The sequence below is a fragment of the Lytechinus pictus genome, chromosome 14 (genome assembly GCF_037042905.1).
Source record: "Lytechinus pictus isolate F3 Inbred chromosome 14, Lp3.0, whole genome shotgun sequence".
NCBI lineage: Eukaryota > Metazoa > Echinodermata > Echinoidea > Temnopleuroida > Toxopneustidae > Lytechinus > Lytechinus pictus.
The window spans coordinates 22,971,489-22,998,501 of record NC_087258.1 but is presented as its reverse complement, the minus strand read 5'-3'; the positions used below and the strand labels follow the sequence as shown (position 1 = coordinate 22,998,501).

Below are 27,013 nucleotides of genomic sequence, written 5' to 3'. Positions count from 1 at the left end.
GGCTGCAGCAGTGTATGCCATAAGAGCAAATCGATGTTCATTGAAGAGGCTGTTCTTGTTTTGCCTGCAGATGCAACCTCACACTCGAAGGTCTCCTACATGGATGATTTGTGTCCGTCATAACTTACTAGTTTTGTCAGTGCCTGTAATGCTGCTATGACCACACTCTTCTTGAGGAAGGATTTCAGGGTTGGCATGTATGCAATTAATTTTTCACGAAGCCCTAACTTGACTTCATGCTGAACAAGGGTAGAGATATTGCCTGCATCAAAATCCTCACATGTGTGGGTCACACACAACAAGTGTAGAAGCTAGGATGTGCTGACTGTTAAGCGATGGTGCTATTTGATGTTTGTAGTAATGAGGAGCTCGAGTGGTAATAGTGATACATGTACATTACATGCGGTGATGAAGGGAGCTGTGCTGTAACTACTTGTGCATACTTACAAACAAAACAAAGTGGATATAAAATTTGGGATAATGGGCATGAGACAAGAAGGGAAAAAAGGAAGGCTTAAACTGTTAATTGTGATGCACACGTCATCTATTGGAATCAATATTGTAAGAATTCGCATACTGGGGAAATAAGTAGAAATTTGATTAAATACTGATATAACATGAATTTTAACACTAACATTACGTCTTACCCCCGTTTGAAAACGGACCGCAGATCAGATGGCAAACTGCGGTATTTCACCCCATTTTGCATTTGAAAATCTAAAACATCATTTCCAAGCCCTGGGGGTCGTTTCATAAAGCTGTTCGTAAGTTAAGAGCGACTTTAACAACGACTGGTGATCATCGCCAATGGTTTGTACCATTTACCGCAAGACATGATCACCATGCAGTCGCTCTTAACTCACGAACAGCTTTATGAAACACCCGCCTGATCAACCCCGCTTGGCCAGGTAATCCCCACAGGCCAGATTATGAGCGTTGAGCCAAGGACGAAATGATAAACAACAGCTGTGTATTACGTAAGTCTTCTCTGCCTGTAGAAGGACCTTCGGAATTAAATTATTGTATTCGATATTTAATCATGTTTTCAAAGGCATATTGTATTCAGAAATTCAATGCTAGACCATTTTCAATTTCGAACGAAGAAAATCAACCTCGAAATAAGGAAAGTAAGTGAATAAAAAATGGCGACATGTTTTCTCGGACCGCACTCGGGCTGTTGTGTTATCTTCGGACCGAGGTCAAGAAACAGGTGTTTTGATAATTACATTGCATGCCTGTGGCAGTATGGTTTTCGTATTCGGAGAAGAGAATTCATTGAGAAAAAATGGGGTATAGTGTCATCAAATGGAGGTATTTCGTCATGAATATATAAAAATGAATACTATAAATGGGTTCAGTGACCCCCAAAACATAGGTTTAGACACCAAAACTAGGCTAAGGGATGAAAAAATGACTGAGTTATGGCCAAAAACATGTTTTTTTAGGCAATCCGGCGGCCATCTTGGATTTTCGGGTTTTTCGGCCGGGGCACCCTGGATTTCGGATTTTTTTCATTTTTTTTTCTGATTATGGTGTCAGTGTGCACTAATTCATCAAACTAAGGTGTGATGAGCATGTTCTGAAAATGTCACCCTCTATAGCCCACCTCTAATACTACCTACTTTGCCATACGGCGGTCGTTTGGCGAGTCAAAAACAGCTGTTGTATTCATTTTTATTCAAACCACCTATATGTAGCTGGTACAAAAAATGTTAAAACGGCCGTTTTCGAGTCGCCAAACGGCCACCTAGGGGAAATGTGACTGAGCTATACCGTTTTTTTTTTTTTTTTTCATCACCACAATAACACAAAATGCAGAAGCATCATATTGTACAGTAACATATTCTTTTGCGTTTTATTTTCGGTAAAATCTTTTAACAAAGTTGTAAAAATGAACCTTATTTTACCATGTTTGCATTTTAACATATTTTGAATGCACTTGCATTATAATTACACACAAAGACCTCTCTCTTAGTCTACCTCAATATAGGTATTACCGACAAGAAAATAAATAATCGACTTCAAAAAAACATAACAGATTTTTTGGAAACCTGACACAGAAATATCTTAAACAAGAGTATCAAAGATTGATGAATAGTTATCATATATCCCATATGCATCTTTCTCCAATACAAGATAGAAAAAAAAATCATATTGCATTTATAGTCTCTGATAAGACTTAACCTGGCGACATATCCAATGTTAATGTTTAGAAATACCAATTCAGACACAGAGTGTCAGAATTTACTTTTTGAATTTTGATGGCATTTCCAAAATGGGCCTGGAACGGAATGGAAATCATGTTATTACGGTTAAATATGCAAGTTTGCACTTCAATTTGAATTTTCTGTGTTTTTCTGATTTTTGTCTTGGAACTTTTTCTAAACTTTTGTCTTGGAACTTTTTGGAAAGACTCTTCTTTCATTCAAATAACATGTGAAGTAATTCTGTGCCTACAACATAAAACTCAGTGGAGTGATTAATTCAAAACAATGGAGTCATGAATAAAACAGCGTGGATAACCATGGCAACAGGTGTCAAATTGGTGCACTGTGACAAACGTGCGCATCAGTATTGGACAATCTTCAGTATGCGTGGTAAATTAAGCGTAGTGTATACAGAAAATCTGCATAAACCATGGGTTCAACAGATGGTTTTCAAAACCACCTTCGTGAATTTGAGCCAATTTCTCATTGATTAACACACAGTAACGTATCCTATAATAATTAGCATAATTTGTCCAATGCTGTGAAAAACTCCCCTGGCGCCCAGTCTTACAAAGAATTGTGATTGATCCGATCAATCGCAACTATGGAAAGCCAGCTACGTCAACATCTTAAATACATATTTGTTCAAAATATGTTCTAGACATGACATATAATCGTAACTATAGAAAGCCAGCAACATCAACATCCAAAATACATGTTCAAAATATTTTCTAAAAATGACATACATTCATACATTCAGTGTTTTCCTGACAATTCAGTATGCTTCTCTTTGTTTTCAAAGGACATTGAGCACATTTCCTGAAGAAAAATTATGACATTGATGGATTTCCATATACTTGAGATTGATCGGATCAATCGTAACTCTTTGTAAGGCAGGGACCTGGTCTTAAAGATTGCTTTGACTTCGGCAAATATTCGACTTATGCAAGTTCACCTGTATTGTTGATCAGAGGTGCCATAATGGACCTCATGCATATGACATCATAATCTCATAGCGCCCTCCCTCAGAGGATATAGGAATACATATGAACAGAGTTGTCAGAGATGCGCCAGTTGCAGACCACCAATGAAAGCAAGGCAGTGGCTTCTAAGATGACGGCGCGATGACATCAATGCACAAGGTCTAGAGAATTCTACATAGTTAATTCTCGTCACCTGAAATAGCATTACTGATTGGCTTATGGTTATAGAACTTTTGCTTTCATTATTTTATCATAACAGATGTTGTAAAATGAGCCCAGAATTAAATCCACAACACAATGTTTGTTCACTTTACTTTTAATGAACTGAATATTATGGAAAAACCAGAGGAGAACCTACATGGGCTGCTGTGTTTCAGTTATAGATGTACATGTATGTAGTTCAAAGTCCTTTTGATAAATAGTTATTCCTTGCCTTTTTATTTATTTTAAAATATTCATAAATCACACACTTTTCAGTAAAGTTGCAAAACCAATTTTTTACCAAAGTACTAGTACACCAAAAGAAACATCTCTTTAAAAAAATAATAAATAGAACTTTTAGAGCTTTTTATCAACCATTTCTGACTGATCATTTCTAAATTATAACAAATTTATGAATGTATCTTCAGCATAGGGATTAAAATTGAATAGTATCTTTAATGATGCAAGGTAATAGAGAAAAACATTTCCACCAAATCATTTTTAAACAAATTCAAAAGTAACAAAGACCAGCTTTTCTTGGTTCAACCATTTTTCTACAAAATATTCCCCTTTTTTCTGATAAATTTTTGTTCATCAATTTGGTATTCACAATCTTTAAAAACCAAACATGCTCACTCTCTATACTTGTCTTTGATTACTAACACTCATACACGGCTCTCTCATTCTCTTCAAAATTTCAGTTTCATTGGTTCAACAAAAAGTGATTACCGTCAAGCTGTAAAATCACGACCTGCTTGTATGATTGAACAGCATTAACCCTTTGAACCCAGAAAGTCGGAATACCGGCTTCACCATGAACGCGAATATTCCCGAAAAGCCGGAATCTCGGCTCCCAGTCATGCGACTCGAAAAGCAAGGGTGTTAGATATCAGGTGACCTTTGAAAATGACGTCATTTGAGAGACATTCAGTCGATAACTTCAGTATATAATTTTGTCGACGATTGGCTTTCATTTATAAGGTTTTAGCATAAACAAGTGGAATGCCTCTGGCCGTCTCACCTGCATCACGCGATTCAATATAGCAGCAGTGCTGATTTTGAAAACTACTATAACTCGCACAAGATGTTCAGTGATACTTGGTTACTCTTATTTCCACGTTTTATGAACTAGACCCATACACTTATAGAGATATGATGGTAATTCAACAAATACCCCCAACGTGGCCAAAGTTCATTGACCTTACATGACCTTTGACCTTGATCATGTGACCTGAAACTCGCACAGGATGTTCAGTGATACTTGATTACTCTTATGTCCAAGTTTCAAGAGAAAGATCCATCAACTTTCCAAGTTATGATGGTAATTCAACAGATACCCCCATTATGGCCAAAGTTCATTGACCTTTGACCTTGGTCATGTGACCTAAAATGCGCAAAGGATGTTCAGTGATACTTCATTACTCTTATGTCCAAGTTTTATGAACTAGACCAACACACTTTCAAAGTTATGGTGGTAATTCAACAAATACCCCAATTTGACCAAAGTTCATTGACCCTAAATGACCTTTGACCTTGATCATGTGACCTGAAACTTGCACAGGATGTTCAGTAATACTTGATTACTATTATGTCCAAGTTTCATGAATCAGATCCATAAACTTTTAAAGTTATGATGGTAAATCTACAGATACCCCCAATTCGGCCAAAGTTCATTGACCCTAAATGACCATTGACCTTGGTCATGTGACGTGAAACTCATGCAGGATGTTCAGTGATACTTGATTAACCTTATGTATAAGTTTCATGAACTAGGTCCATATATTTTCTAAGTTATGATGACATTTCAAAAACTTAACCTTAGGTTAAGATTTTGATGTTGATTCCCCCAACATGGTCTAAGTTCATTGACCCTAAATGACCATTGACCATGGTCATGTGACATGAAACTCAGGCAGGATGTTCAGTAATACTTGATTAATCTTATGGCCAAGTTTCATGAACTAGGTCCATATACTTTCTAAGTTATGCTGTCATTTCAAAAACTTAACCTCAGGTTAAGATTTGGTGTTGCACCGCCGCCGCCGCCGCCGTCGGAAAAGCGGCGCCTATAGTCTCACTCTGCTATGCAGGTGAGACAAAAATGACAAAAATATACTACCCTACCGAGGAGTCTCGTGCGATAATACACGGCGAGTCGTACACTGATTATTGAATTTTACTTCCATCAAAGCAGTGATTTTGAGACAAAATTTGAGATTATCGTAAGTACGGGAAGCTAAGCAACATCACCCAGGTCAGAACGGGTACCAGCGGAGTAAGGTGCCACTGGCATGGCTGGGCTTGAATCATGAGAATAGGACATCATTTTTGTCAAATGCCATGTATTTCTTCATATTGACAATAATCTTGATATCTGCAAATAGTTCATGGTGAGGGTCATGACCGTCCCAATTAATTCAGGGCTCAAAGGGTTAATATGGCTAGTTGAAATACAAAATCAAAGCTTACATAACTTCAATGGATTACAAATTCAACAACTATAAACATTGATTCAGATTATAGGGCTTGCATTAGCCCTCGATGGTGAAGGTGATTATCATGACTGCCCACTTTAACTGCCTTGCTGCTCCTGAAATTTCCCTTATTAACGACAATGGTTCTAAGATGATTTTTTTTTTTAAGCCTTGCCCTTACCCTTCAAAACTAAGCAAGACAAATGGAAGGGTAGCACTATTTTTATGAACCTTTCCAAATTTTACCTATTTATCCATTCATCTATTTAGGTGGTACATGTATTTCACTCCTTTTACAAAACCTTGACAGGGAAATGAAACTCTTTATTTCAAAGACATTATGAAGAATAACCATCAGGGCCCCATTGCATAAAAGTTAATATTAAAGTAAATGTGCCTTCCAATGGTAACTTGCATGGAATCCTTCATTCTGATTGGCTGTTGAGCATTGTTACCATGGCAGTTACATGTACCATTGAATGGCAGAGTTACCATACTGGTAACTTTCATGCAACAGGGTATTATAAGTGTGCTAAAACATGACATTCAGAGTGGGGATCCTTTCGAAATAGTGCATTAACCCACTGTCCCTCGCCAAGTGTATTTACCTGTACGCATTACAGGCTTCAGTACTCAATGGGTTAATTATAAACATATTGTTTGTGTGTTCTTTGTATTTGGGTTGCGCAATGCAGGACATTCAATGTAACTAACATCACATGACAACAATTCACGTCATCAATGTATACCTCAATTAATGCACAATACTCAGCCGGGTATAGAGCTGCCAGTTTGAATGGATCCAAATCTTGAAAATCGCGTAAAAGCAACCAACTTCTACAAAAGAAGTCTCTATGATGGCCTGAAATACATGGCCAGCCTAGGGGTCGTATTCATAATTTTGTCTGAAAAAAAATGTCCAAATCATTGAAAACATGTTTATTTTGGCTAAGGAGTCAGATAGGTCCAAAGTCATTATCACGTTTAAACACTCTTACCAACACCGTAAGTAATGTGCATTATTTGGAAACTAATAAACATTTGTCAGGTAACCTGGTTGCAGTGATCAGGTGACCGTTGTATGTGGTGATCAGGTGACAGTTGAATGCAGTGATCAAACTATCTTCTCAATCTCTTCTGCATCATCTGTGTATAACCTCTCAATCTTTCGGCCTGGAGAAAAAGAAAAAATTTGGGTTAGTAATAATAACAATAAAAATAATAACAGAGATGCCAACTTTTGGAAATCAGAATTAGGGAGGATTTGCAACCGGCACCAAATTATGTGCGCGTAGAGCGCTCGACCCTTGTGGCCGGGGTCCAGCTCTGGGTTTCTAGATGCTCTCTGGTGCAATCTGACCCTTATTTTGGAGCATTTCACATGTTTTTAAAAAACATTGTTCCCACTTTTTTTAACATAAAAATTAAAGAAAAATATCAAATATGCATTTTTACATGTAAAAAAAAATGACGGGACAATGGAAGTAAACTACCTGTTCAACAATAATAATAAGGAGGAATTATCCTCTTTATTGTGCAGGTACTTTTCTTCTAGGCAGGTTATGTTCCACTATAAATCCAGTAAAGAAAAGCTCAGCGCGGGTAACGTCTTCCTCCTCGCTGGTCCCTTGCTTGGTGAAATAAGTCAACAGGGTACTAGTGGAGCTCGAAGATATCGTCTTCGCAATGTCTGTATGCCATTTGCTCCCTACGTGCTTCCGAATATCATCATGACCTCCGTGCTCAACTGAAATGTCCACGCTGCAAATTGTGCAAAATGCATGGTAATTTTCTCTTTCCGACTGGAGACTGTATCCAGTCTTATACTTCTGAGACCATTTCTTGGTCTTCTTTTGTTGATTTTCCGCCATTTCGTGTCAATATCAACCCATCAATACGCCGAAATCACACACCGATATTCCACCGCACGACTCGACAAATCCAGCAGCCGCGAGCGCACACGCCTCGCGAAGCTAGCCAGGCCTATCGGCCTGGTGCACAGTGGATTCCCGTTGGGCATATCACATGCACCAGCTTTTCGCTGCTCCTTATTTGTCTGCCTTTTACACAGAATTTAGTAGTGCTCAGCGAACGTAATGGAGTTACTACATGCTAAAGTTAGCAGACGATACATGTACTTCCAATCCAATTTGATCAATGCAAAAAAATCGTAATTTCGGGAGGATAAGGATGGTAATCGGAAGGGCGGGAGTTGGGATGAATTTTCAGGAGCCTCCCGATGAAATCGGGAGGGTTGGCATCTCTGTAATAACGGTATATTTACCCAGAGTAGCCACTTCAGTTCCAAAATCTATTCGCCCTGCTATTATTACCCCGGCTATAGCTTGGCTACCTCGGGGCTCAAGCATTCAAGGAATTTCTTCCTACCAGGTACCCATTCACCTCACCTGGGTTGAGTGCAGCACAATGTGGGTTAGTGGTTTATGACCATAAAATGCTTTTTTTTTCAAATAATTTTTTTTTTCAATTCTGTTTGTACTATAACAAAGTCAATTACCTTTGTATTGCATATGCAAACAATACACTTTATTTGCCATTCATCAATACTCTACTGGGCTTTTCAAGTATTACTCTGAAGCAAGTGACTTCAGAATCCGCCCAATGACCTCAGTCATTAAATAATCATAGTCTCTTATATAGCGCATATCAAAAACAAGAAAAAAGTCCCTCAATGCATTGGAGAAAGAGAATGAAAAGAAAGAACAAATGTCTAATACAGTAATCATTCAACTAATAAAAAACTAATAAAAACTTACATTTAATACTTGTATTGGAGTGAAAACTTCTCATTTGCTTTCACTTGAATCAGAGTATTATTTTTAGCATCGTAAGTTAGATTTTGATTAACTTCAACTGAAGGAAGGTCTTTGAACTGATATAAATGATTCTATTCATATATTGTCAAAAAAGAAGAAGAAACAAATAGCAAAACATAAATTTTCTTACCAAAGTGTTCCTGGATATAGTTCATGATCTCCATACTCCTACGTCCATCTACGAAGTTGATCGCTAGACCCGACTTGCCAAAGCGTCCAGTTCGTCCGATTCGATGCAAATAGGTCTCACAGTCGGCTTGTCCATTTACGTCAACTGGGAGGTCAAAGTTCACCACAACGGTGACCTGCTCGATATCGATACCTGTTAGAAGAAGGAGAGAAAAATTTCATAATAATCTGATTATTACAATGCGCTTACGACAAACATTGAAAATATCTAAGCACTTAAAGATTTATTATTACCCCAGTCATTGGATTCAATCAGTCATTCCAGCACACAATGTATGCACATCCTCCACTCCCTGGGGTGTATGCCATCCAGCACACACAATATATTTTGTGGGCATCATGCTCTAGTGGTTATTACTCATTCCCAGCCATGGCGTGTTTTCCTTCAGCAAGAAATTTATCCACATTGTGCTGTACTCAACCCAGGTGACGTGAATGGGTACCCGGTAGGAAGAAATTCCTCGAAATGCCAGAGCGCCTGTAGGCAGACTGCTATAGCCGGTGTAATAATAGCAGCGCTTTGTATCCTCAGGCAAAAAGCGAAAAAATATCTATTATCATTTATTATTATTTCTTGACTTTACACGCTTGTTTATCAGTGGTAATAAACAAACAAAATAACATATTTTCTATTCAAATGTACATGTTTATCAATAATTTCAATTTCATTTTGTCACGCATAATTTAGCGCGTGGCTGGTGAACCTTTCTTGTGTTAAGAATATACCCTTACTCATTGCTGCATTGGCATTTAAGAACTTGTTCCAATCATGCATACAGTCATGCCTTACTTTACAAACAACTTTATGACAGACCACCCAGATCTGAACAAACTTTCAAAATTAGTGCATTTCATAATACATAAGCCCAAGTTAATAAGTCTTGTCGTGACATCATCCATAGACCTGACATATTGTACTCAAGACCATGGGTCTTGAGTTCGGGGGGGGGGGGGGGGGGTATCTATTATTTCATCCCCCGAAACACAAAAGATTAATCCTTTGCACTAACGCCTAAGCTCAAGACCATTCACTTACCAGTGTTTTTCTCTTAAGGTGATTAAAAACCCCATTAAACACTGCAGTTTTCTTCACCTTTCACATATACATGTAGTTCTTCTACCCTGTGCTTGAAATGACTGGCTCTGACCAATATTTCTTTCTTTATTTTTCATTTCGTACGCGCGGCCTGTGCCTTAAGAAAAGTTGCTCAACCCAAACGCCTCATGTGATAATGTATTTATGAAATGCACAGGTTATTTCACCAATTCTAATAATAATAATAATGTCATATTTTACCCAGGGTAGCCACTTCAGTTCCGAAAACTGTTCTCCCAGCGGGCCCTGCTTTAAAAAGATTAATGCCATTATTACCCTGGCTTTAGCACGGCTACCTTGATCGGGTGCTCGAGCATTGTAGTTACATGTATTTCTTCTGACCGGGTACCCATTCACCTCACCTGGGTTGAGTGCAGTACAATGTGAATAAATTTCTTGCTGAAGGAAAACATACCATGGCTGGGAAACTAACCCACCTCCCTCAGATTGAAAGACGAGAGCCTTAACCACCAGACCACGACGGCCCCAATTCTTACCTCTGGCCATGACGTTAGTCGTGATTAAGATCTTCTCTTTCCCGGCTCTATACCGCTCAAGAACCGCTACTCGCTGTTCCACCGTCAGCTCACCACTCAACAGCGCCACCGCATGTCCTTCTTGTGTCATCCTCTCTGCGAGCCAGTTGGCATTTCGTTTCGTCTGCATGGAATGAATTAGAAGCTCAGCGTAAAAGTGATATATAAAATATGTAAAGGAATTACAAATAATATGTATTGGTGAAAACCGAAAACAATAAAAAAAAAATTACAAAAAACTTGAGAGAGTGGCAAGTGTAAAGGTACATTGTTAATATGCAGTGCCTCGAAGCATTTGCATTCAGCACTACATAATTATTGTACATTACTATTTTCATAATCAATGTTTATCACATTGAAACAGACCCAGTGGCATGATTTTTTTTAAGATTGAAATGTGTTAAAAAGTTGATTTTGGTGAATTCTAAATAAAGCATTATTCTAATGTCTTTTATGGAAATTAATGAAGAAAATAATTTTGAATTGCTAGTACAGAAAATCGTTAGAAATGCATTTTTCTTTTAAATAAAAAAAAAGAAACTTATCAAACAGCACATCACTATGTAGAGCATTTGTACGACAAATACCAATTTCATAGGTGGTTCAAATTCCCCTGCCCAAGTGAATTAAAGATAAATGCCAGTTGTGGTAACGATCTCAAAATGTGTTTGAACAGAATTAAATAATATGACAACCCAAGTGTTTGTATGTATAAATAAAATATATGTGCCAAATTGCTCTGGGAAAAATGTGTAATTGCTGAGAAATGAGCAAAATAAGCACAGAATTCCATAAAATGTTGAGTATTTTTCCAAGCAAAATTAATACACTTTCTTCCATATGCCTTTTTGTGTTAGTGTTCATAAGAATTATCCGTTTTCATCTAAGATTTCAAAGATCATCTAAGATTTCATGATTTCACAAAGATACGTTAATCTCAATGTTCCAGATCTAGATCTATAATAATATGGTGGCAATTATCTATGATTTTTTAGACTTTCACATGAAATGTTTATTTGCTGCAACTACTTTCTTTTACCTTCAGAGGTTAAAGTGTTTCTCACCTGGCAGAAGATCATCGCCTGACCGATCGTGATTGTGCCATAGATGTTTGACAAGGATTCGGCTTTCTCTTCCTTGTTTGAACACAGGACGTAGTACTGTTTGATGTTGGAGAGACTCTCTTCCTCCCGACGCAGCCGTATGACCACGGGATCCGGCACCACCGTCGTTGCAAACTTCATGACGGTGTTGTCGTAGGTGGCGGAGAACAGCATCATTTGGCACGAGCTTGGAAGTTTCCTAATGTGGGCAAAGTGGAAAGTATTTATGATACCAAATTTCAATGAATATCATTCTGAAATAACCATACCCAATAAAACTTCATAACAATTTCTGTTTCTGTTCATCATGACTCCCATAGGAACTCAGTAGGACGGTGTTTTGCTGGTAAATGCCAAGCTGGTATATAACCAATTTCATAGGAAACATTTTACGTCTAGGTTAATCAGTCATAGTGGCAGACCTTATAGTAGACAGAAATTACTCTCGGGCCTACTTATCAAAGTAGAGACAATGGCAGAGCAGGGATTCAAACTCTCAACCCTGCGATTTCATAATTGAAACCAACATTCTTTTATGCATTCGCACAGAATTTCTTGATGATTTTAATGTATAAAGAGTACACAATTTAACAATGTCAAAAAAATTCTTCTTTAGAGCCAACAAGCACCCTATTTCAAACTCTAGCTAAAGGCCACCGCACACCTGACGACTGTTCGCGATCCGATTTGGAACAAATCGCACTTTGCTCATTTTTTGAAAATGTGAATGGAACATATCATTTTATTTGAGGTTAAAATCAATTGAAAGAATACTAATATAAGCATTTTGAAAGATTGCAAGCCTTTATTTTGGAGTAAAGGCAAAATTAGTTTCAAATCGTAGCCAATCGTAAGACTGCTATGACGTCATTACGACAAGATATTAAATTCGCTGTTATTCTAAGGATGATAGCATAGTCAAAGATTTGAACATAGGTATTCGTACGATGATTTAGAACATACACAGTAAGATATTCCAAGTCTAAATATTAGCATCAAATTCTACTATATTTTATTCTGAAATCGGGTCGCAGACCAATCGTAAGGTGTGCGGTCTTGATAAAACTACAAAAATGAAAGTTAGCATAATTTAGCAATTGACATTAACACAGGAAAAAGATACTTATTTGACATTGTCCAGGTGTGTGTTTCATAAACTGTTCGTAAGTTACAAAAGACTTTATTAACGACTGGTGATCTTGTCATAGGAACTAGATCAACACCATTGAATTATGGGGTGTATCACTCACCACAAGAAAGGATCACAGGCCGTTTGTAGAGTGGCTCGTAACTTACAAACAACTTTATGAAATGCCCACCTGAGCTCCGTGACACAAAGATTTGCTATCAATCACTAAATATCGATGACCAATCATGTTTGCATACGTACTCTGATAAAAACACTGACCGGGAACCACTCAGAGCGGTTCTTCCATATCTGCAGTTCATCGCAAACCTTTGTGTCACGGAGACCAGGAATGACAAATTTTATTCCCAACTTACTTCTGGATGCGGATACTTTGGTCTTGGTGCCCTTGCGTCGCAATCATCACATCGGCTTCATCGAGACAGAAGACCTTCATCCTTGATAGGTCTATGCTTCGGAACTTCAAGCACCAGTCAAGGGTTGTACCGGGTGTTCCTATGATGATCTGTTGTGTGACCTTCTCTCCCCGTGCAACTGGAAAAGAAATAATAAATTATACTCTCTTATACAGTGCTTAGTACATTGGAACAACGCCTCTAAAGGCTTTACAGAAATATAACCCTGGCCATAGGACCCTGGCATGCCCGCACACAATGTATGCGCCATTCCCTGGGGAGCACTCAAACAAGACTCGATTGCTAGGCATACTATGTAAGCTTTTGCATCCTACCGAGTACCCATTTTACACCTGAGTGGAGAGTGGCAAAGTGTGGATTGATGCCTTGCCAACGGACGCTGGGCCGTGGTGGAATTCTAACACATGACCCTCTGATTACAAGGTGAGAGTCAGAACCACTACACCATGACGCTTCCACATGAATGAAAAGAAAACCCTACCATACTGGACAAATATACTTTGCATTAATTAGGTGTGTGTAAACAGCAAAAAAAAATCATTTTTTAGAAATCATATTTAAACATAAAGCTGATAGGATCAAAGTTATTCAGAATACCACTTAACACCAGAGCTGCCAACATTGGGATGATAGAATCCAGAAGATTTCGCGGAGGTATGATTTTGTGAGGGAGCGCGCGGCGAAATGTCCCACGGACGGGAGTTTTGGGTAGCAAAACTCATTAAGAAACAACATTTGATAGTATCCGAAAGATGTCTAAACCATCAAAACTTTTGGCACATAGATTAAATGCACATTAGAGAGATTTCATGAAATGATGAATTGTCTGTCATTGACTAAAAAAATAAGTTCAAGCTTCAGGCAATACAGTCAGTAGAACATAAAATGATTCACAAAAGAATGCATTCAACAAGAAAATACCTTTATTGTCCAGAGGGGGAAAGGGCTGCAGTAGTGGAAGATGAGCTTGCTTGGCCCTGTAAAGACTTATATGTGGCCTGTTTAAAGTCTCTGAGGGCCGAGGGATTCCTGTGAAAATTGCCTTTTTGTAGCAAGCACGCACAGCCAGCCAGCGCCAGGCTAGCTCACTCACGAAAGAGAAAATGTTCGAATCCGATCAACCCAAGTAAAAGTAGGCAAAAAAAAATCTCCACTTTGCTTCTGTTCTTCAGGATTGTCAATAAAATTATTCCTAAAAGTCAGGGTGTAATTATAATAGTAACCCATCGTTGATCCACAGTTTCAGCTCGAATAAAGCGCACACAAGCTTCCGAAAGATGCATCGGACTTCCCTTCTCGCATAGCCTCCTGCCGCGGCGCAGTCTGCCGGAGACCAGGCAGTGCCACGCCGGGGGGCATAGGCATGGAGTGCCGCTAAAGTGTTTCCATCACGCACATGCACGTTGCAGAACCAGAAAAAAAAATTGCTTGTTAGACTAGTTCACCAGTCGTTCGGTAAAATTATCTTCATTTACATTGGAAATCAATGTACGATTATACAAAAACTGGTAAAAGTAACTGGGTAAAATGAAAATGTGATAAGGAGTTTCCATGTGGGTGTAAAGGGAGTTGAACATGCTAGACTCGTAAAGCAGTCGTTTGTATGAATTTTACAATTTAACAGCTAAAAATCACAATTATCCGGGAGATTTTGGCATGGGGTCGGGAGAACGGGAGATTGGATCGAAATCCAGTATTCTCCTGCAGGATCCGGGAGACTTGGAAGCTCTGTAACACCCACAAACACATCCAAATCGGTTGTAAAGTCGGTTGCAATTTTTGAATAGCTTCATGAAACATCCCTAGGATGTATAATACCATTTAATTGTAGAACAAACATTTTTGTCTATCTCACCTTTTTGTCCTCTGACTGCATACCTAACACCAACCTCAGGAAGATGTTTCCCCATCTCTTCTACGACCTTTCCTATTTGTCTGGCTAGTTCATAGGTGGGTGCTAAACAAAGAGCCTGCAGGAGTAGAAAACAAGATATGGCAATGTTTACAAACATGTACCATTGAATTCTAATATCAAGACCCAATATTGATATCAGAATGGTGTTTCCCATGGATCTCTTCTACCACCTTTCCTATTTGTCTGGCTAGTTCATAGGTGGGTGCTAAACAAAGAGCCTGCAGGAGTAGAAAACAAGATATGGCAATGTTTACAAGTATGTACCACTGAATACTAATATCAAGACCCAATATTGATATCAGAATGGTGTTTCCCATGGATCTCTTCTACCACCTTTCCTATTTGTCTGGCTAGTTCATAGGTGGGTGCTAAACAAAGAGCCTGCAGGAGTAGAAAACAAGATATGGCATTGTTTACAAGTATGTACCACTGAATACTAATATCAAGACCCAATATTGATATCAGAATGGTGTTTCCCATGGATCTCTTCTACCACCTTTCCTACTTGTCTGGCTAGTTCATAGGTGGGTGCTAAACAAAGAGCCTGCAGGAGTAGAAAACAAGATATGGCATTGTTTACAAGTATGTACCACTGAATACTAATATCAAGACCCAATATTGATATCAGAATGGTGTTTCCCACGGATCTCTTCTACCACCATTCCTACTTGTCTGGCTAGTTCATAGGTGGGTGCTAAACAAAGGGCCTGCAAGAGTAGAAAATAAGATATGGCATTGTTTACAAGTATGTACCATTGAATACTAATATCTGACCTTATATGTTTGCTCTCTTCTAAGCGCCTTGAGCATTTAATTAAAATGGAAAAGACGCTATATAAATCATATGTATTATTATTATCAAGACCCAATATTGATATCAGAATGGTGTTTCCCATGGATCTCTTCTACCACCTTTCCTACTTGTCTGGCTAGTTCATAGGTGGGTGCTAAACAAAGAGCCTGCAGGAGTAGAAAACAAGATATGGCATTGTTTACAAGTATGTACCATTGAATTTGAATATCAAGACCCAATATTGATATCAGAATGGTGTTTCCCATGGATCTCTTCTACCACCTTTCCTATTTGTCTGGCTAGTTCATAGGTGGGTGCTAAACAAAGAGCCTGCAGGAGTAGAAAACAAGATATGGCAATGTTTACAAACATGTACCATTGAATTCTAATATCAAGACCCAATATTGATATCAGAATGGTGTTTCCCATGGATCTCTTCTACCACCTTTCCTATTTGTCTGGCTAGTTCATAGGTGGGTGCTAAACAAAGAGCCTGCAGGAGTAGAAAACAAGATATGGCAATGTTTACAAGTATGTACCACTGAATACTAATATCAAGACCCAATATTGATATCAGAATGGTGTTTCCCATGGATCTCTTCTACTACCTTTCCTATTTGTCTGGCTAGTTCATAGGTGGGTGCTAAACAAAGAGCCTGCAGGAGTAGAAAACAAGATATGGCATTGTTTTCAAGTATGTACCATTGAATTCGAATATCAAGACCCAATATTGATATCAGAATGGTGTTTCCCATGGATCTCTTCTACCACCTTTCCTATTTGTCTGGCTAGTTCATACGTGGGTGCTAAACAAAGAGCCTGCCAGAGAAGAAAACAAGATATGGCAATGTTTACAAGTATGTACCATTGAATACTAATATCAAGACCCAATATTGATATCAGAATGGTGTTTCCCATGGATCCCTTCTACCACCATTCCTACTTGTTTGTCTAATTCATAGGTGGGTGCTATTATATTTCCAGAAAAAAAAACCCTTAAAAAAAATTTGAAAATTTTGAGTTTGGCCATAAAAAACTCCCTATTTTACACAATGCATATTTGATATCATTCAATAGATCATTTAATTCTCTTTAAAATGTTATCATGCTTGTTATGATCATGCCATCACAAAAAGAGCAGGATTCAAAAGTGTTGGATAAGGTCTGAATAGAAAAGCTGCAAAACGAGCAGAAAGAGTCATGAAGGGTCAATGAATCTTTTGTCTGTGTCAATAGAGATGAAAATCCATTCAAATCAAGCCCCTGCTTCTTCATTTTTGATGTTTTGTTGTGGTTTATGTAATGATGGTTCTGTGAGATAACAGGGTCTAAGTCGTGGTTTGAAATACCCATGAATGTTTGTTTGTTATGTGTTTGCTTGTGCAGAGGAGTGTTTGATTCCATGTTAATGTTGATGTTAAGGTGCATGAAAACAAAAGAAACCACTGAGAAACTCACTCATCACCACGGGAAAAAAACAGTGACTTTCAATTTTGTGCCATTTTGCAACTTTTGAATTCTGACCTTGCCCCACATTTCAAGGCTCTGCAACTCCATGTGAACAATAATCATATCATGTAGGGTATCATTCTAAAGAGGAAAAAATGATCTATTCATTGGTATCAATCACACATTAATATTCACTGAAACCGAAGAGGGATTATCGATCAAAGTCAGATTTCCAAACTTTTTTTGAGGAGTTCAGTAACATTCAATTCCCCATTCAATACTACAGAAAAAAAATTAAAGATATCGGAAAACAAAATATGATTATTCCTATGTGAAAGGAACCCTTTGCAGGTAAGTGAAAGGATATTTACCTGTGGGTATTGGTTGTTATCGACTCTACTGAGCATAGTTAATACAAAGGCTGCTGTTTTTCCGGTACCACTCTGAGATTGTGCTATCATGTTCTTCGGCCTGTTAAATGATACAAAAGATGATGAAAAATTAGTGATGGTAGACGACAACAAAAGGCATATCCTACATGCATGACTCTTTGATGGAAAAAATGGAAGACATTTGTTAAAAATAAAGAAACGTTACATACAGGGATGGTTTAGCAAGTCTGAGGGATTTACCAGACTAGATAAGGATAATACATGATTAGAAGTAAGATGTCAGTCAACGGTGTCAAGATTAATGGGAAAATGGTAATGTGATGAAAATTAATGGTTGGTGATGGTGATGATGATGATGATGAAGATGATGGTGATGATGAAGATGAAGATAAAGATAATGATCATGATGATGTTGATGACGATGATGATGATCATCATCATCACCATGATAATCATCATCATCATGACAACGAAACAAAAGATTATGACAAGCAATAAGAGTATGAGGAGGAAGTTCATCAAGATAGGGAGGCAAGACATTGGCAACTTGAGAACAAAGAGAATGTTAAAATCAAAGTCACAGTATACTCACGGATCAGCCATAAGAAGAGGGAGTGCCGTTTCCTGAATCTTGGAAGGAGCATTGAACCCCATTTCATATACTCCTTTCAGAAGTGCCTGTTTCCTGGGAGGATGAATAGAAACAAAGGATTTATTCCAAGTAGCACAATAAACTAAACAACATGTTGGATATATGTCAAACACAAGCACCTATTAAAGGGTACGCAATTTCCCGGGAAATTCATGTCTTTTTCCCGTGCAGGTGGGGAATACAGGGAAGAACCTGTAGATGCAGGGTAACACTTTTTAAGCTGTGCACAGAGGTGCAGGAAGATGCTAAAATGTGCTTGAGATACACTCATTCAATATCTGAAAATATTTAAGAAGCATATTTCGTAGTATTTCCCATTTTACTAAAAAATTATGAAGGTTTTATTTACTGGTATTTACCATGTATTTTCCCCTCTGGCAAATCCTGGCTGACCAATCTTTCAAAAAAATTTACCAAATTTGAAATATTTTACATCATTTACAAACATTAGATTCAACATAGGAATAGTTTTGATGAACTTTTACATACATGTAGCCCTCAACACTTTTTCAGAAGTCACTAATATTTCATATTTTCATATTGTGAACGACCGAACCAACATGTTTGAAGCGATAAGAATTTGATCGGTGTCGAAGCTCCCACCGTTCTGACTTTTGTTGCAAAACACTCTCACTGTAATTACTTCGGCCTTAGAAGGACAGCTGCATTGTGCATTCATGATTCAAGGAAAAAAATCTAATAAATCATGGATTATGGCACAGTCACAATTCCCCTACATTGGCCGTACAGCGAGTCGAAAACAGCCATTTTATTCATTTATGTAGCTGGTACATAAATAAAGCAGCTGTTTTCGACTCGCCGTACGGCCGCCGTAGGAGAAATGGGACTGCGCCATTGTTCATATTGTACTTACAAGCGGAGTTCTTCGAATGATTTGACGGAATGAAGCGGAGAATTTGGGTCCTTCTGTTGGACTTCAAGCTGAGAGGTCGCCGCGTGTTGGATCAGACGGGAATGAAGGGCTTTGTTGAGAAGGGATGCTTCAGCAGCTTCCTTAGCTAAAGACAAAAAAACAATGATCGGAGATTAAATACAGAGGTAGATGCACTGACCAGTGTTATAGCTACAGTGGTCGGCACAACCGGCACAGAAGATTTCTGACCTTCACTCATGAAAATCACTGCATCCATCCACCACCAATTTCAAATGAAGTGTTTCAAAACCAACTCCTTGCAAAGAGGAGTTGCACTTGCATTAATTTACATCTTTAATCTTGTTTTATTTGCATAATTTACATTAAGCATGCTTTATATATTTGATAAGTATAAGTTTATTTTCAGAGATTTGCTAATGTCAGATTGTTATAACATTGATGTTCCTTCACTTTTGGCTATTAGACCACTAACTCTGCCTGAAAAAAACTTTGTAATGCCAGAAAATAGCGACCACCACTATTAAATGGGTCTGGCTCGAACACTGGCACTGACTGTGTCTCTTTAGTGCTTTATAAAGGTCACATGCCTTACGATTGGTCTACGACCCGATTATGGAATAAAACGTAGTAGAATTGATACTAATATTGCAACACGGAATATCTTACTGTGTAATGTTCCATTTAAAGTCATCGCACAAATACCTTTATATTCAAATCTGTCCTATGCTATCATCCTTATTAGAATAAAAGCAAATTTAATATCTAGTTGTAGTGACATCATAGCAATCGGCTATGATTTGAAACTAATTTGGCCTTTACTCCAAAATAAAATCATCCAAAATTGTTACATTAGCATTCTTTCATTCAATTTGAACTGCAAATAAAATGATACTTTTCATTCATTTTCAGAAAATGAGCAAAATAACCCATAATTGAATCATGGCCCAGTTGTGAGGTGTGCGGTGGCCATATGGGATACAGTACCTATTCTGTGTCAATAGACACATTCTCTTATTCATTTATTATTATTCATTTATTATTCATTATTATTCATTATCTATATCAAGAGCGGTGTTGGCTCAGTCGGTAACGCGTCTTCCCGTCGAACCAAAGATCGTGGGTTCGAGTCCACCCCGGGCAGATGACTGAAGCCAGTGCGTTGTGTGTAAACGTCTCTCCCCTGTTTCATAGATGCAGGCTATGTTACAATGGAAAACACTCCGTCCCTCGGATAGGACGTTAAATGGAGGCCCCGTGTAGAGGAGAATCACCACCTTTGCACGTTAAGAACCCAATGCACTATCCGTATAAGAGTAGGGGGAAACCCCGGTGTAGTGGTCCACCTGCATTCCCCCCAATCAGTTATATCGGGAGAGACCTGCGGGTCATAGTGATTCAGTTTGCTTTTCGACGCCAAACAAATAATAATAATACAGTACCTATTCTGTGTCTATAGACACATTCTCTTATTCATTTATTATTATTCATTATCTATATGTTATTTATTTCCATTATCTATCTGTTATTCATTATTTATTTCTTTTGTTATTATTTATAAACAATAATTCATTCTCTTTATATGAAGATAAAAATATTTACCATCATCTTCCTTCTCTTCTGGTGCTACAGCAGCCGGATTGGGAGGGGGAGCTGAGGCTGACGGAGCAGAGCTTGGAGGAGCTGCGGCCTGAGAGACTGTAGGGGGCGCTTCATCTCCAATCCCAAGGTTCTTCACCTGACCAAATCAAAAAGAAAAATACAATGAATTGTAGTATACATCTACGACATGTAGATCTACAGTGCTTTTTCTAACACAATAGAAAAACCTCCTTCAATTATTATCACTCTATCTAACAAGATTATCAGATCATTTGGATTTTTAATAATACAGCTCTGTGATTCGAAAAAAGATGTTTTAAAAATTGTCTTTTTTCTGCATCCCATACATAACGGCAAAAGGTCAAGGTCATATGTCACCATTTTTTGCATGATTATTCTTCTCCTACATGTCTACCATCATGAGGGTATTTAATCTAATCAAAGTCATTTAACACTATTTTTCAGGTCATTAAAGCCTCTAAAATGTCCCATACGTAACACGCACAAATTCTTGGACTTGCCCTCCTATAGAAATTTTGACTATTACTACAAGACTCAAATATAAAGGTTAAGATATACATGGTCACTGTGGAATAAAAGGAAATGAAATAGCAGACTCCTGCGCAAAAAAGGCTTTATTAAAAAAATAGAAATTCATAATCAATTAATATTATCAGAACTTTTATACGCAGCTTATTTCAAAAGTTGTAAGATAGTTTGGCAAGAAAGATGGAATAAAACTAACTCAGCACTGAAAGAATTACAAACATCAGTGCTATCCACATATAAATGTAATCTCGGAAGACAGGAAACTGTAGGGGAAGGCAGGGTAAGTTGTGACATTTGCATTTTGCATGTTAGAGTTGATGACTAATAATATTGTAGAAATAAGTAATTTGCCTTCAAATTTGATTCTTGGGAAATATTTTTCACCTATATATAACTTTCTACCTCCACACTGAAAGTCATTTTGACCTTTGAAAAAATGATGTCAAATGGCTCAACTTGCCCCATCTGTGGGGTAAGTTGTGCCACCTTCTGGGGTAAGTTGAGCCACAAAAACTATGTACAAAATGTATGCAGGAAGAACCAGCATGTCAATTTTTTTTAAAGTCTTTTCACTTGCTAATTCTCTATAAATACTAACATCCTCTAAAAGTAACAGAACTGTCGTGTGAATTTGCTCCTTTCTGCCTGCATATCAATGGCTTTTTAAGGTTTATTATTTTTTATTATACATGTACCTTACCATAAGAATTACCATGGCTCAACTTGCCCCATATTGGCTGGCTAAAATTACCCCAGTTTGAACTTCATGCGATATTTTCACATCCACACATTTCTTATGCATCCATCATGTAAAAGATTACATGACAAGAATGAGAATCCATTCCTGGACTAACAATATTGTTATTTCTTTATTATATTTAAAGATGTGTGTGGGTAAAAGTACTGATCTATTTCACACCCTTTTTTACTTTTTTGGCTGAAAGTTGTATTTTTCCCTCTAAAAAGTACTTTTTTGTTTCAAAGTTGAAAACAATGTGGTGGGGTTAAGGGTTATGTAATGGGTCGTCAATACATGACACCACCATAATGTCCGACTCATTCATTATTGGCCTGGGGGTGGTAGCTCAACTTGCCCCTATGCTCAACTTACCCCGCCTTCCCCTACTCCACCGTCTCCGCTTTGGAGTCACTGGCCTCAACCAAGATCTACTACGATAAGGGATCAATCAAACAGCTTTCTGTGATAGATGTCCTGAGGTCTGTCGGACATTATCTTTTACATTGTCCAAAATATGAACGATCAATGCTCCTTGCAGAATTGAATGAATCACAGCCAGGACAAATAATGGAGTATTTTTAAAAAGATGACCCAGGGATACAGAAAGCATTTCTACATGTATGTTTCGTTTTAAGAACCAAATGTTTCAGTAAGGAGAAGTTCATATTAGTGATGTCATAGACTTATTTATACTATGTATATTATGAAAGGATATGCTTGTATAAGTTTAATATGAAAAAAATAAATACATACATGTATATCTATAGATCTATATAATATATTCTGCACATGTAACTAAGCAAGCACACAAGTCTCTTTGCCTTGGTGTTGTTGTTGTTTTTTAAAAGGAAAAAACAAAACAAATTATTTTAACTTAGCTTGTACATGTATACCCAGTTGTTGTGTGACCGGACAGGTTGTGTGTCCGGACCATCAATTTTAGAAAGTCATTTGGAAAAAATTACAAGCGAAGTTTCATCAATTTTTAGTACAAAACGTTAGGAAATATTATAAAGAACAAAATAGAAGATGATTACAAGTATTAGATTCATATTTATAGTGTAATCCAAAGACAAAAAAGAAGGCTTCAAAAAGATAAACTGTCCGGACACCCGACCCCCCATCCTACATGTAGCTTGTAAAATAAGTTGACATGTTCACAACTTCACGTTAGCTGTCAGTGTCACTGTCAGGCTGCGATGCATATTTCATAAAATAATTTTCAAGTGAAGTTTTATCAAAGAAGAAATTCAAAATTATCAAAAGGATTTTTCTGAGTACAATTATTACAAATTCTGTTCAAATTTGATAAAATTTATCCTATTCAATTTGATGGAAATAATTGTAAAAGAACGTTCAGTTGATTAAATACATGAGATGCAAACAATAAACATTAAATGAACAACAAATTCAATAATCATTTAACAATTAATAACAGTGAAGACAAATTATATCAATTAAATAAAAAATTTAAACATTAAATAAATTTTTAAAAAGCAGAATACACTGCGATGCTAAACCATGCATTGAATCATGAAAAAGAAAATAGCTCTCAAAACTGAAAATGGCTCTGCCTCTGGTACAGTGGTGGTAAAATTATGGCTCTCTAATTTTTTTCAAAATAACTCCCTAAAAATAAAAATTTCAACACTGAACGTTTTATCTGACAAATCCTGTATTATTCGATAGTTGTCAGACAGTCAGAGTAACAATGCTTCTAAGCCAATCAAAATCAAGAAAAGTTGTCAGATCAGACAACTTATCGGATGAAAATGTTGATGTGAAACTGAAGTAGATCTAACTGTTGTTACTTGTTAGATCTAAGTACGCTCCATGATTTGATCATGCAACGATTAGTACGCCTAAAGTTAGATCCAACGTTAGAGTTAGAGTAGGACTTAGACCTTAGGCTTAGTTAGACTTAGAGTTAGACTCCGAGTAACTTAGAGATCTAGGCCTAATTTAGTTGATGTTAATTTTGTTAAAACAAAACATGATCATTAGTGAGTCAGAGACATTACATTACTTGTTTTAACCTTCTTCTTCTTCTGGAAACAGTACAGTACAACCTTTCTTGGCCCTTTAGATGGTGATTATGTCAGATGAGCGGCAGCGACACCAAACTCAAGTCATGCATTCCAATATACAAATGATTCATTCCCATTCATTCACTGATATACCGGTACCTTACATGATATACGGTATTGCGCTTTGCACAGCCGGTCAATCAGACGCGCGCCGAAGACGTCGAACTTCGAAGAGAGATTATTAGGCCTATTTATTTCACGACTTTGTCCTAAAATTTAGGTTTAGAAAATTCAAGAAAAATTCTTGCTGTGATACTGAAACATGTTTTTACCTTGTTTTCCTGCTTTTGGATTTCCGCCTCCCAGTTTATATTCGCCATTGCAACAGTGGTAACTCACGTCTCAGTTCAATCGAACAGTGCATGCAGGCTGCGATAAAGTACAATATGCGTAGTTAGTCAAGCTTCGAAAATTCATCGCTGAGCTCCCCGTAAGTGTCGGGTACACCTTACGCTGCACCCGTTATGGATTCAGGCACAACGCGTGTTCATTGACGAGTTGAAGTTACATGTAGCCACAATTTTGGTATGGTTGTGGGAGGGGGGTGTTTTGTCCTTGTTAATTTATATATTGATAAAAGCAAGGAGACACCTCATAACCTTGATGAAAGTCCGCAGCCTACTGCATTGAGCCAACACTTTTGTCTGAGGGTGAGGGGGGCAGACCCCGGACCAGACATGGCATATGGGGTGACATTTATAAACAGCTGCGAGAGAGCAAAGCGAGAAAGCAAATAAAATGATTTTTTTTTTTTTTTTTTTTTAATGTTTAAAAAAATATAGATGTTACTACATTCAGTATCATATTTCACACTTTTTCCCTTTTCTTTTCTTTGATTGTTTGTTCTCCTTTATTATAATTTTGTATACAATATTATGTTGGTCCATGTCCCAATCCAAGACTCTAATAGGTTTTTTATGTTTTTTAATCTAGCACTCGCTCAGATGGTCATACCATTCTAGATTTTACTGGGAAACTGGTATACTATGGGGGGCTCGATCAGTTCAGGAAAAAATTTCCTGAAAATCATTGAAATAGGGTCTTCATGGGGCAAGTTGTGGAACAAGTTGAAAAATGAAGGCTGAACATGTTTATGTCATAATTTAATTGATCACGGTCATATGAATTCACATCATTTTTTACACGTTTATTGACTCAGGGTGGGGACTGATAAGAAATTAAAAGAATGCACTGCTAAAAATGTTATATGTATAGGGGAATAAGGCAAAAAGGAGCAACATGACTGAACCAATAAATGTTAAACAATGGTAATTCCACAAGTTCAGGGCGAAATAAAACTTTTTTTTCACAGGACAATGGGGAGAAAATTAGAATATTTTATATTTCGTATAATAAAATACAAATGAAAAAGTGAGTGAGTGATGTCATCAGTTCCCTCATTTGCATACTCAGGGGCCGCGGAACGGTTTTCAAAGTGAGGGGGCTGAGCCAAAAGTGGAGGGGCTGACCATGCAAAAAATCACAACCATATGGTCATTTTTACGTTTTTGTACACGGTTTTGGAAAAAGTGGGGGGGCTGAAGCCCCCCCCCCCCCCCCCCCGCTGCCGGCTCCCGCGGCCCCTGATACTGACCTCAAGATGTGCTGTCGTTGACGTACAAACGACAATCAATATAGTATTACAGAAACAGTGAATTCATTTTGCTGATGTCCAGTTTTCTTTTGGCTGGTATTCACCAGTCAGGTCAACCCGATCAAATGTGGGGGCGCCGTGGTCTAGTGGTTATATGACTTGTCTTTCAATCTGAGGGATGTGGGTTTGATTCCCAGCGCCGTGGGCTTCCCAGGGCAATGCCACATAATCTTACCAAAAAATTTAGGGGGGTCCACCTGAAATTTTTCGATGGACACAGGTAAAAAAATTGGACAAGCAAAAAAAAAAAAAAAAAGTTATCAACCAAAATTTTAGGGGGGACCACGAAAATTTTCGGGGGGTCAACCTGAATTTAGGGGGGACGCAGGAAACAAAATTGACAAGTAAAAAGAAGAAAAAAAAGGTTATCAACAGAAAGTTTTGGGGCACGTCCGTCCCCCCACCTCAAATTTAGGGGGGACAGGACCCACCTCCCCCGCTTCCGCTGCCTATGAACCCAGGTGAGATGAATGGTTACCCGTATACCCAGGGGGCCAGCGCAGTTAAGTATTGCCCAATATGAACAGTTATTATTATCATTAATATCTTTGAGCTCTCATGATGAAAAACTTTTTTGTAAATGGTGGTGATTTTTACCCGATTGCTTATGAATGCTTGTTAGCAAGCAAACAGAGGACTGACGGCTTAAGGTCCCTCCGAGGGACCTAGTAATGAGGTAAATTAATGGCTTACCAAAGGGCACTAGCGCACCAAGTGGGAATCGAAAATGAAATGAGCAACGTTGAAATATGATTCTGTCCCACGATTGGGGTAAATGGTCCTGCATGGGAAGCGGGGGTGCTGGGGGTGTAACGTTGCATGTACGTGTTATTCTCCAGAGGCAGCACCCCCTGGAATTCTGGTAGGTGTGCATGGCAAAATCCATGGAGATATGAATATGACCTACACTTTGTAGTAACCAACCCCCTCCCCCCAAAATGTTTTCTTTCTTTTGCTTGTCATATTTCTCTGGACGAAAATGATCTTCATTTCTTAGTGAATTTCAGTAGCTTTTAACTGCAAATTTGTTATCATATAACAAGTTTTACGAAATGGGTGTCCCAGATGATTTAAGCCCGTTCCTAAGACTCTTAATAAGA

At 37.9% G+C, this 27,013-nt stretch overlaps 1 protein-coding gene across 1 annotated transcript; it reads right to left on the bottom strand.

Annotated features, from left to right (window-relative positions):
- Window positions 1-1,828: 1,828 nt before the first annotated feature.
- Window positions 1,829-24,977, bottom strand: LOC129276455 (ATP-dependent RNA helicase DDX19A-like). Its single transcript, XM_064109111.1, has 11 exons — window positions 24,532-24,977; window positions 20,885-21,020; window positions 19,265-19,409; window positions 18,331-18,423; window positions 17,718-17,817; window positions 15,045-15,159; window positions 13,130-13,307; window positions 11,588-11,825; window positions 10,485-10,647; window positions 8,833-9,024; window positions 1,829-7,038 (listed from the first exon to the last, which is right to left on the bottom strand). The coding sequence occupies exons 1-11, from the start codon at window positions 24,577-24,579 to the stop codon at window positions 6,980-6,982; spliced, it is 1,467 nt and encodes a 488-aa protein (XP_063965181.1). The 5' UTR covers window positions 24,580-24,977; the 3' UTR covers window positions 1,829-6,979.
- Between the last annotated feature and the right edge of the window lie 2,036 nt (window positions 24,978-27,013).

What these genes read in the sequence shown, in the direction of transcription:
- LOC129276455 (XM_064109111.1), bottom strand. Translation starts at nt 24,579, where the DNA reads ATGGCGAATATAAACTGGGAGGCGGAAATCCAAAAGCAGGAAAACAAG. An exon ending in ATAACAACCAATACCCACAG is followed by an intron (nt 15,160 to 17,717) that starts GTAAATATCCTT and finishes CTACTCCTGCAG; the next exon opens with GCTCTTTGTTTAGCACCCAC. An exon ending in CAAAGTATCCGCATCCAGAA is followed by an intron (nt 11,826 to 13,129) that starts GTAAGTTGGGAA and finishes TGCCCACATTAG; the next exon opens with GAAACTTCCAAGCTCGTGCC.